Raw genomic sequence first — 12,277 nt, forward strand, 5'->3', positions numbered from 1 at the left:
CCCCCGTACCATCTACGCCGTAGTGAACAGCTGTTTGCGCTGGCACGCCTGTATCGCTCTGCCATCATAAGTGACACTAAGTTACTCATTTTGGGCTTGAAAGTAATAAATACTGAACAGTTACTTTGACTGAGATTCAAACACATATAAGCAGAGCTATGAAAAACAGAAAAATGGCCTGACTGGCAGATTACTGTGCATTAGCATTTTGAGCAACTAGATCCAGTTACAGCTCGTGTTTGGTTCACGGAGGCACTTTCCTTTTTCTTTACATGGCATAATACTTCCCCACATATCAGAGCCACTGAGGTGCATCGCTGTAGCATTTTTGGGAAGGTGCACATCAAGGTACAATGTCTGTTATGGCATATAGGACACAGTATAGATTTAACACAGTACTATAAATCAGACATGAAGCAGGATACTTGATGTTTGTTATGATACCTTACAGCTGGACGCAGTAGGTCTCATGCAACATATATATAACATGAAAGATTTGACTGAAAGCAGTTCTTCAAATCTGTATCCTCACTGTATTTAAAGGAAGATCAAGAGGCATTTTTAAAATATTTAATTGTGTGTTTTATCACTTCAACTTGAAATTTGACACGTCTATATGACTTTTAAAGTCACTGAATATCTTAACAACAGAAAACAGTGTCTTTAAAGCCATGTTTAAGTTCATAAGTTCATGTTAAATCTGAACTTAACCTTTTGACATCCACCAGGTTACCGGCAACCTATCCAGGGTTAGTCACCTGCTAAATCATCAAATTTCAAGAAACTAAACTAGTAACTAGTGAGGATGTTGCTGTTCAGATCATTTCTCATACATTAATGTTGGCATCTTTTTCCTATTAAAAGCTTTGTGTTTGTTCCAGAGAAGTGAAAATTAAAAAGGAACGGGCATGCACCGAGACAGGTCTCAGTAACCTGGTGGATGTTAATGAAATCGATCCCATCATTTGGTGAGGTTTAGTATCATGAACTGATCTGCATCGGGCCGCCAGTGCATTAAACTAAAAAGTCGAGACTTTGAACAACAGCTTTTTAGCCAAGTTTAAGTGAAGAAGATTCAAAAGAGTTGAGATCAAAAACAAGAATTATTTGCCTCTCGCCTTTTTCTTTTAAATTAAAGTGCAGCCGAATGGGCTTTACTGCACGTTCACACAAACACAAAGAGGAACAAGCCAGAACTCACACACATACATAAATGCGCACAAGGAGTCGAGTTAATTCAGTCATACTGCTTTGTTCTGATGCAAATCACTCACGTGTGACCGACTTTTAGAAACAGCAGTTAAGATAAGTGGACCGTAAGGCACGTGGCAGTCATAGGATATTGTAACCTGTGTTTAATCTCAGATTTCCAAAACAAAAGAACGAACGAAAGAAAGAAAGAAAGAAAGAAAGAAAGAAAGAAAGAAAGAAAGAAAGAAAGAAACGATTTTTTACAATCCTTCTAACAGTGACTCTTGTACAATATAACATAAATACTGTGCTGGAAAAAACAATATTCCAAATTTTTTTTGACCAGTTTCAGTCTCTCTCTGTAAACATTGAAAAATGCAAATCAAGTCTCCTCAGTTCTCAACAAGACAACATCAAAATAACAACAAATGTTTGGTGTGTAAGGCTCAGCCACCTCACTAATCAAACAGTCTCTAAAGGAAACCTTTTCAGTTTGCTTCCTTTTGTTTTCTAATCCGTTAAATGTTCCAAGGAGTGAACCATGCTTAATTGTAGATCCACAAGGAGCAGAGGTGAGCAGGGGGGAGCTAAGGGACGGGGCCAGGGAGGGCAGGGGAGAGGGGGCTGTGAAGAAGGGCTCCATCTATCAGAAGAGGCTGGTCAGCGTGGTCTGTGATGGGCTCCGGCACTCGTGGACATCCATGCTACCCGGCACGGAGGTGAGCACAGAGGTGACAGTGGGCATGGTGGGGTTGGTCAAGTCCGTAAGGGTGGTGGGTGTGCTGGAGGGACTCATGGAGGCGTTGGAGATCTCAGAGGCCGGGCCTGACGGTGTACCACCCTGCAGCGTGGAGCCGTCGGACGCCTTGTCTACCCCGGTGCTCTCCTGCCGCAGCAGGTTCCTCCTGAATTTGGCCCGAGCGTTTTGGAACCATACCTGCAGATGGATGATCTGTTAGTACACTTCTAAATACCAAAAACAGACCCACGCGTGTTTGACATCATAAAGAAATAACATTCATACAGAAAAACATTATTATTACATTATTACAGGACTTTCAGTTCAACCTATTTGGTCATTCCTGAGTGTGCAGATGGTTTTGCTTTCTTGGGTCCAGGTTTTGAAATATAAACAACATTTTTTTATTTGGAGCCGTTTCCTTCAGTAAAATAATTCCACATATATTTGTTTTGGTGCTGAAATGTAATTTTCAGTGGTGTGAGCACTTCCAGTATATTGGGCTAAAAGTCTGCACACCACTAAAGATAGATTTTAATATGTTCCTCTGCCCTTTCTACACTGTTCGATTAACCGGGAACTCCTGTCTCCAACATTTTCAATACACTACATTTATGCATTATGTTTGCTGTTGGTCATACAGTTTTCTGCAGACTATAGTCTGAAGTGTTCTGCTACATAAATGCCAGCCCGCTCCTTTAACAGTCTGTATGTAAACTGGATTTCTAACAAAATGTAATGCGTCACTGTGAACACACTGAACATGATTTCTTCTCTGTCTTGTCACTTCCTACAGCAGGTAATACAGTTCAGGCTCTTCAGCTGCCTCACCACACAGCACTGACACTAATAAAAAGAGGACGTGATACTCATGCTGATGGATTACCTACTGTATCCCAGGCAGGTCTCGAAGCTAATTTTGATGCTCTAGTAAAATAAAAGGAGACCTATGGCTGCCTGAAAGCTGGGAAAACCCCTCTCAGGGGTTTCAGCCTCTTGTGTTGGAAACTGGCTAGTTGTGAGGTATCAGCTGAGAGGTAACTAACACATGTTCATGTTTCCAGAACGCACAGTTGAGTCAGGAGCAAAGAAACGGCAAAAGGGTCTATCACAAGACTGACACAGACAAATAATAATTCATTACATAATTGTTTGCTTACTTGACTTTAACAGCTAAAGCACCAAACGTGTTTCACGACAGTTGGTGATGAAAACCCGAGCTGAAAGGAGTTTAAATATCAGAAACCTAACTTTAAATGTTACCTGTGCATTAGTCATATCAAATTTACTACGTGAATAGATCAAATTAGTGTGTAAGTATGAAAATTTTAACTCAGCTTTAACTGAACACATTTCCCAATTTTTCTTTGACTACGACCAAAACCTCTCCACACCTAAACCAGCCTGTGACAGATGTAGAAACTGTCACAGTCAAGCAACAGACGTGTATCTCTTGGGGAATAATTCATATTTCAAAAATGTAAATATATCAAAATATAACGCGGCTTGTGATGTCACTGAATCTCAAGAATACCCATATTATCTCCATTATCTAGTGAGCATCTCTTTGTGTCTCTTTAAAGTCTGTTTGCAGATGTTCTGACTGGAGACAAAGATAAAAGAACACTTGGAAACACAAAGCCTGAGCACTCGTCCTCTGTGTGTAAAAGCTATAAAAGCCTTTACTTTTCATGGTTATTCACACAAAACAAATTAAGCCATTTCTTTTATTATGCTTGCACATGAAAATAGAGAGCAATGTCCTCCTGCTTTCATTGACCCTGGGAAAAAGCGACATGGGTCCTATTTACAGTGTTTGCAGAAAGAAATGCAGTTATGATTTTACACATTTGCAATAAGATTAACGATATCCTTATTTTTCTTTATCACAGCCTTCTTTTTTTGCTCTGGAATTTTCATTTATTTGTCATGTTTTTGAATATAAGATTTCCTCTCTTTTTCCAGTAATAAAAGTGTGTTCTGTGATTTGCAGAGCGAACGAGGCAGCAGCCGAGCTGAGTGTTGGGAAGTGTTAGTGATGGAGTCATGATGGAGCCATGGGAATCGGGCGGCTAGAGAGTCGCTTCAGCTGAAGTAACAGACATGAAAACTCGAACGCATCAAAGCAAAACGACTGCTTTGTTTTCTGTGAGCGTTAATTAAAGCAGCGGGATGTTTTTTTTCTTCCTTCTCAGTAAAATTTTGATTTAGAAACCTTTTTGTCTTATTTTTCTTCTTTTCAGTACCCCAGATAATTTGCTGTCGTCTTTTGTGGAAATCAAATGCTCTGTTGTGTTGTCGCTTTCTTTGCATGTATTACAGAGCTTTTTGCGTTTCATCCCTCACTCGTCACCACAACATCACATCATCCACTGAATTATATTACGTTTCATTTTTTTAACATTTCTCTTTGATTTCCAGGTAATTTTGGTTTCCAGCATGAACAGAAATATTGAGTCTGTTTTTCCTGAAAGCAATTAGAAATTCTGCTTCTGCTGTTATGAAAACGAGAAAAGAAAACAGAAACAAAGTAAGGGAATCCAATTCTGATTTTGTTTTACTTGTTTCCTAAAAGTCTTCCAAGAACTTGAGATGAAAAACAGCAAAATCATAAAATAGCAGCTGATTTGGCTCCTAACTGTAAAACACCACTTCATTTATATTACCATTGGTTATCACTGGAAACGTCACCCTGTTGGCTTGTGCGAGCTACTTTTAGTAACAAAAAAAGTGAACTGTGGTCGAGAAGTGAGAGGCTGCTGGCGCTACCTGTAAGACCCGCTTGGTGAGGCCAGTTTTCTGGGCAAGCTGCTTGAGGTCCTTGGCGTCTGGGTTGTGGTTGATGGCAAAGTAGGACTTCATGGTCCTCAGCTGGTGATGCTTGAAGGACGTCCGCATGCGCTTGGTCTTCTGACTGGAGCTGTACTGGGAGTCCCTGTCCATGGATTCGCCATCGTTCTCGTTACAGCTCAGCGCTTCATGTCGACAGGGAAAAGAGGACAGTGGGTTAAGACAAGTTGGAACTCATTATTAACGTCATCATTTCATTCCTCTGGTGCTGTTTATGAAATTCTCATGTCCCCAGAGTATTATACTGTTACCAGCAAGGAGGTGAAAATATATTTCAAAGAATAGCCTGGGCATTTAAAACCTGTGCTTTCAGTTCAATTTAATATTATTTATATACCAGTTTGCCTTAGTGAGCAAATAATTCATATAAACAGCACTTGGTGAAAAACAAAATCCTTTTCACAGAAACAGACCTCTGGCAGAACTGTGGTGGCAAATTTGGGGGGGGGTATTTTGTAATTTTTTTCACATATTATTTTATTTAAACGTCTTGATTAAATTCAGCAAAAGATCTATAGAAACTTTGTGCACTGAGGGGCTTCGTGAGGCGCTGACTTTAAAGCACGACAGTGTGACTGATCCAAATAACTAAACTGTAAAAAAAAGGAAGAAAATTGTTTTCTAAGCTCTATTATTGTACAGATTTCTTTGTAAATACAATAAAAACGCCTCATTCTCTGTTTAAATCCGCACAGAAATACAAAGTGACCAAACAGCTGTTTCTTCCAGCTGCAGATCACCTCCTCTCCTCGTGCACCACACCAGTCTGTCTGTTTGTGTCTTTCTGTCCTAGGAGGAGGTGCGAGCCTGGATACAGCCATCTCTCTCTCTCACACACACACACACACGCACACACACGCAGTAACAACAACACACATGTATTTGTCCCCAGCCTGAAAAATTCTTGGCAATATTCAAAGTGTTGCTGCATGCATAACAGTTCGCGTTCAATATCAGAACGCTGCAAACGATGAATATGAAGTGAGTGAAAACCAACGGAATAACACTTCACTTAATTAGCCGATACACACCAGGCAGAACAAATGCTGCTTTCTGGCCAAAACATATGCTGTAGAATTTTTTTTTTCTTTTACAAAAAATAGGAGAAAAGCAGCTTGTAGACGGTTTCCTTTTCCCTGGTCTTCCTGCACAGTTATGGCCGTTTGTAGGAGCTGGCGCAAGGTTAGGGTTAGAGCTGTTCTCATGAGTCTATTCAGGTGACGCTTTCGTGTTGTGTGTGGCTGCAAACAGAAGAGGGCGCATCGCTTCTTCACTCTCATCACTCAGCTTCACGAGCTTTTTCTTCGTTTTTTCTTAAATGCCCACATTGAAAAAGATAAACTAATTCACAGCATTTATACCGAAATCACTTTTCCTTCCTTTATCGTCATCATGACGCCCTGTGTGTGTGTGTGTGTGTGTGTGTGTGTGTGTGTGTGTGTGTGTGCGCGCGCGTGCGTGTTTTCTTTTGACATTTTTTTTTACATTTAAACGTCAATCACTCTGTGAAATTATGTCAACTTACACATTTTTTTCATCGTCTACGTTTTAAGGAATGAGAAATCCGAACAAAAAGCGTTCTTGTGTGATCACTCCGAGGCTTTAACACCATGTTAGCTGCAATCGGCTTGTTTTTTACGTGAATATGGGAAAGGATGAGAGTCCAACCACGTATTGCTGCCGTTAGCAACTTATTGCGCTCCCTACTCCCTCTTCAAGTGAATAACTCATCAAATCACATTGATCTGGCTGAAATACACCCAGTTTGGCCTGGTCCCAATACAAAAAAACAAAAACGCTCACTCAGTGTGTGTATGCCTGTGTGTGCGAGTGAGAGAGGGGTACAGAGACGTGGTTTGGGGGGTAGGGGTGAGGTGGTGTGTGCGTGGGTGAGGAGTTCTGGTGGTGGTGGGGGTAGGGGGGGGGGATAGGGTCTGTAGATGTCTATGGAGCCTGACAAGTGGAAAAGGGCGAAAGCAAAAGCCGGCACATCAAAAAACTTTTCTTTTCACTCCACAAAGTGGACATGGGAGGAAAAAAGGTTTAGCATCCGCACACTGTTGCTACTGAACATTTAGTTGTATTGAGTTGTATGAAAAGTCCAGTCCACATATTTCAGTCCGCATATTGAGGCTGTTTGCCATAAATAAGGTCTAACTTGTTTCTATGCTGCACTTTTCTTCTTTGTAACCTGTGGCTGTTTTTGTCCCGTGGCCCCACACGTGGCCCGCGAGCTTTTTCTTTGTTTATTAGTTCAGGCTTATTCGTGCAGAGTGTTTAGCGTCTACACCAACGCGCTGCTGATACTTCAAAACTGAGCCGAAAATGTGCAGACTCACAAAGTGTGTATGATCCAGAAGAGGTTACAGGAAAGTGCGCAAAAAATGTAAAAAAGCACAACAAATGGAAAGGCTCACTATTACGCTCACTATTACGCACAATTCGGTGTTAAAATATTACAGAGACACCAGCACGGGTTTAAATCTTCTGATATCTCACTTTGAAGTTACAGTGAACTCTAAATGGAGATATTAAAGCAACAAAGATGTTGTTTTAAATATCGAATAAGTTTTATGGTAATGCTCAAACAGCGTCACCACTGAGGACGCCACAGCACAGTAAAAAACTCTAAAGGAATGTTACAAAAACATTTTTCATTAATGAAGTCTGTCAGCTTCAGTCAGCTCCCTCCACGCTTCGTGGCTCTTGATCTCCACTTTGGACAAAAGCTCAAAGAACTGTTTCTTAAATTTCTTTAAAGGTCTAAAACGATTCAGGCAAAACTTGGCATTAATTAAATAAAAAGGAACAAACGCGAATTATAACTATATCACGTTTTCAATATAATTTCGATCATTTATTTTCTTTCGCTTGTCGAGATTCATTTTACCTGCATTATAAGCAGCCAGCTCGGCCCCTGGCCCAGGACTTTTCCTCTTCCTCGGCCTTCCTTTCTGCACCGTCCCCACGCTGCTGAAGTAGGATAGTCCGAGCGTGTTGGCCGGGCCCAGGCCTTTGTGCGGCACCACGTCCGCGTGGTTAAAATGTGTCTCATATTCTCCCTGGATGAGAGTCTCAAAGTGCAGCCGACAGTACACCAGACTGTCTTTCATGCCAAAGTGGTCCCCGGTGGTGAGCATCTTGCTGCAGGTAGTGCAGGTGAAGCAGTTGAGGTGGTAGACCAGGTCCCGAGCTCGCATCACCATCTCCGAGGCCGAGATTCCCAGGTGGCACCGAGCGCATCTCTGCACCGAAAATCTTCTGCGGACAACACAGAAACCTCATCAGCGGCTGGATGCGAAAGCTGGTGGGCTGTGCTGGTAAACTATGCAGTGGGACGTGTTTTTATGCAAACACACCAACTTTGACGCACTTAAAGAAGGTGCAAAAAGTTTCCCTGTGGACGAGTGTGCTAAAACCTCGACAGCAGATAAGGGAGTTTGCTAAATATATATATAAAAAAATACCTTTTGTATTTAAAATAGAATCAAAATAGGATTGTATTTTTTTTATTTAATTTCCTTGGGCCCAAAGTATTCCTGAGGCTCTCTTTTATTGCAAGGTGGGGGTGGCGGGGGTGGTGGGGGTCACTCTCCCCTAGAGAGATGCTAACCTTAAAACTAACGCTTTCTTTATCTGATTTTCAGGGGAGGGGTTTAGCACAACTGTCAGCATGAATCACAGCTTTTCTTTGGGTCTTAAATGCTCAAAGAGCTTTGACAGGAAAACTCCGAACATCACATTTTCTAAAGAGTTGCAAACAGCCTGTATTCATTGCAGAAAATCCGCTGCAACGCCAGCATCAGTTCTATTTATGTGAAACTAAAAAAAATAATTATTTCATTGACACATTTTAGAATTACTAATGTTTTTAAATCCCCCCGTCCCCCGCTCAAACCCGGTGCTGCTTTAGATGAAGATAATACAAATATTCACCAATCACATGACCGGGATTAGAGCCCCTGCGCGCTCTCCTACCTGTAGTAGTCCTCTTTGCAGTAGATGCTGCCGTCTTTGCTGAAGCAGGTGAGCTCGGACTCCAGGTTGAGTTTGCACTCGCAGCACTTGAGGCAGCGCATGTGCCACTGCTTGTCCACGGCCAACAGGTAATATCGGTCCGCGATTTTCCTGCCGCAGCCCGCGCACAGAGCCACGCGCTCGTTGGTCATGCATGGCATGGACTGCAGGTCGAAGCCGTCAGGACAAAAACAAACGAACAAAACAAAAAAAAAACATAGAGAGAGAGTCAAAATAAAATCCCGTAAAATCCTTGAAAGCTACAGGACCGCATCTCTACGATATTCTCCCCGAATATCAGCTCACTGCTGAGGGCCACCACTCCCGTGTGGCAAGAACAATAGTCTAAAGATTAAAATATCTATATCTATATATCTATATCTATAGATATAGATATAGATATATAGATATATGTCAAATAGATATATAGATATAGATATATTAATAAAATAATAAAGTATTTCAAAAGCTTCAATAATACAGCATATTGAAATTAAAGTGAAATTAAAGTAGCTGCTCTTCTTTTCATCAAAAGACACAAGAAATTAGATATGTTAAAACGAGTATTTTTGTTTCAGTAAAGGAAATAATGAGCTACAATTAGTCTGAAGAGTCTTTACAAAGAGAGCATAAATTACACGGGTAACAGGGGAGGTCAGAGCGTCATTATTCTAATAATCCCGAATACTCAAAAAGCAATGTGGCAAATAAAACGAAGAGCTAAACATACAGTCGTATAATTACACTTAAAAAGCTCATCGAAGTTCGCTGATATGCTGCGTGTGGGTTTGGAGAATACTGAAGAACATTTGTGGTCATGGGAAGCTGTGTCTGTGCTGTCAGTTTCTATCAGAAAATATAAACCCAGCCATGCTCGTAAAAGCTTTTAATATGAAACAAAGCCTTGTGAGACGAGCATTATTTTTCCAAAGGCCTGTGAATACGGACACATATGCACGCGCCTCTAATTTGCAAACTCTGAATAATAATAATAATAATAATAATAATAATAATAATAAACACATTTTAAAAACTTGTTTGATTTTATTACAAATATAATTTGTTATTACAAAATAGTCTAACAATTTGGGATTTTTTTTAATGAAAATATAGAAAATAAAAAGAAAGGTTGGAAATATGAATTTAAAAACTTACTAGCTTGTTTGCTGTAATGTAACGTGACAAAGTTGGGGCGTTTTTTGGACAGATTAATAGATGTATGAATGTTTAATGTTTGCTTACAAAGCAATAACTATTTATATTAAAAAAAAAACAATTTATAAAAACAAATTCGTGAATTTTGCAGACGAATGTCGTCTTTTTGAATTATTTCACTGTCTGCTCGTCTCAGGTTTTGTTCTGTCTGCAGCTTTGCTGAGATTAAGTTTTAGGTGAAAGTATGGCAGTAGAAACCAGAAGGTTTAGGCCTGTATCAGCAACTTTGAGAGCAACTTCAATGAAACAAATAAATGAAAGATAATTAGAGGCGGGGGGAGAAACATTTTGTGGATACTTTCCCTCCGGTTTGAATTTAAAGTAAAATCAAATTGCTTGGAGCTGGAAGAGTGCAGCCGTTGACACATGTTTCCAGGCTGCCATGCTGCTTGCGCTAAATAGCCAAAGAGGGCCAAAACATGAATCTCGCCTACCGTCTCTGACTCTCCCATATCGATGGCTGAGCTGATGGCCGCTGACTCGCTCTTTCCTCTCCGGTCCATTTCTTCCACCACACCGCGAACGTCGCCTCCGGGGAGGCCATGGAAAAGCATCGTAGCCGCCGATGGGAGGATGTTATAACTGTTCTCTTCAGATCTGCAAGCCAAGATGTCCATGAGAGGGGGAACCTTGTGCAATTATGCCACTCAAAATTTTCGATCTTTTAACGTTTCCTTTCTTGCCGTGACAAGCGAGAAATCCAGATCAGGGAGGAAAAAATATGAGGGAAAAACTGGACACGTGTTCTCCACACTACGTCTCATCTGCCAATGGAAACCGTCATCCGAATCTCTCCAGCTCTCGTTATTAATAAGCTATGATTAATTCATTAAAAAGCGCACAGATTTGCCTTCTCTTAGTGGCATCTATTTTATCTCAGGCATGATAATATGTTTCACGGCCAATTGCTCTTTCTAGATTTTCTTTTCCATTTACGGTGACTAAACATACCAACTATAGAAGCTCCCGTTGCATGGATCTCAGCTCTGCTCCTCGCCGGGAGTAATATTTCAGGTTTTCGACAGTCTGCAAAATATTTCCTCTTTTCTTCTGCAGAACAGTTCGTAACTCAGTACAAATGGCAGTGCCAAAAGATGAGCAGCAGCTTTCTACTGCATCGCCCAGCCCGAAAAATAATATTTCAAACAGAAAAAAAACTAGACCTGGGTATTTGAGAAAGGCTTTTTCCTCCTCCTTAACAGTCCAAGTTGAGACTTACGGCAAACTACTTTTGCTTTGCAGAAAGAAAAAATCATAAAAACAAAAACAAGCTTAAAAAAACGAAAATAAAATCCTGGGAGAAGAAGCAGTTTTCCTTTACAGTAGTTTGTTTAGATAATGTTTTGTCTTTTGCCAAGGAGGCTGCATAGATGTGCGTAACAGCAGAAGAGGAGGAGTTGGCTTTACGTTGACTGATGATAGGCGAGTGTTAGCTGGCCCCCAAAACCGCCGTTCCTCCTTCTCAGGTCCGGTTGGACTCTCCGCTCCTTATCAACGGGACCCTGTTGCGTCACGACACACCATTTATGTTCATTGGCTGTTCCGCCGTCACCGAACTGTTTGGCCACTTTTACCGACCGGTCTAAAAACGCAGCAGTTCTCCCTTCGTTACACACGGAACACCGGCCAACCTCACACACACACAACACACACACAGGCACACACACACACCTCCTCCTCCTTCTGTCTGTCCGGAGCTGCTGCTTGAAAGGTCAGTTTTAAAGGAAAGAGAGCAGGAGAGAGTTTGAGCTGAGATGTTTGAGCTGTCTGTTTCTGGAGGTCTGCTAGGACCTTTGCTCGTCTGACGCACAGAGAGGGTTCCGCACAGCCCCACAGTGCTGCTGCTCCAGCTAACAGCCTCCTCATGACACCAAAGCGCTCTGCTTAATCTGCAGGGGTGGGTAGGAGCGCGTGAAGTGCGTGAAACAACCCATAAAGAGGAGCATAGATCTTATATTTGGATATTTTGGTCACAATTATTATAACAGAAAGTATATATATATATATAAAAAAACCCAGGGTAAACACTCTTTCTAGTAACTGTTAATTTAGCTTTTCATATTCTCATAAACCTTCTCTCTCTCTCTCTCTCTCTCCATATATATATATATATATATATATATATATATATATATATATATATATATATATATATATATATATATATATATTCCCCTGGGAAAATGTCACCTTTCTCCAGAGAAACTAAAACCAATCAATAACAAGGTGAAGCAACTAGTTTAACTTGTGGGGCAAAGAACTTTA

General features: G+C 40.9%; 1 protein-coding gene across 3 annotated transcripts; it reads right to left on the reverse strand.

Moving 5' to 3' along the window:
• Positions 1-555: 555 nt before the first annotated feature.
• On the reverse strand, positions 556-11,841 carry lhx2b (LIM homeobox 2b). 3 transcript variants are annotated; one of them, XM_084946641.1, is made up of 6 exons: positions 10,964-11,839; positions 10,447-10,609; positions 8,759-8,961; positions 7,671-8,041; positions 4,700-4,905; positions 556-2,128 (listed from the first exon to the last, which is right to left on the reverse strand). In XM_084946641.1, exons 2-6 carry the CDS (start codon positions 10,564-10,566, stop codon positions 1,838-1,840), a joined length of 1,191 nt encoding a protein of 396 aa, XP_084802767.1. In that variant the 5' UTR covers positions 10,567-10,609; positions 10,964-11,839; the 3' UTR covers positions 556-1,837. The 3 variants fall into 3 exon arrangements, with proteins under 3 accessions (XP_084802767.1, XP_084802766.1, XP_084802765.1); XM_084946640.1 differs by having other exon boundaries at positions 7,671-8,038; positions 10,447-11,841; XM_084946639.1 differs by having other exon boundaries at positions 10,447-11,839.
• Positions 11,842-12,277: the final 436 nt, after the last annotated feature.

The sequence above is a fragment of the Perissodus microlepis genome, chromosome 12 (genome assembly GCF_051167445.1).
Source record: "Perissodus microlepis isolate ML-2025 ecotype Zambia chromosome 12, ASM5116744v1, whole genome shotgun sequence".
Lineage (NCBI taxonomy): Eukaryota > Metazoa > Chordata > Actinopteri > Cichliformes > Cichlidae > Perissodus > Perissodus microlepis.

Coding starts and splice junctions, on each gene's coding strand:
- lhx2b (XM_084946639.1), bottom strand. CDS start 10,629: ATGGACATCTTGGCTTGCAGATCTGAAGAGAACAGTTATAACATCCTC. Junction 4,906..7,670: donor GCTGGCTGCTTATAATGCAG/GTAAAATGAATC, acceptor GTCGACATGAAG/CGCTGAGCTGTAACGAGAAC. Junction 2,129..4,699: donor TCACCAAGCGGGTCTTACAG/GTAGCGCCAGCA, acceptor ATCCATCTGCAG/GTATGGTTCCAAAACGCTCG.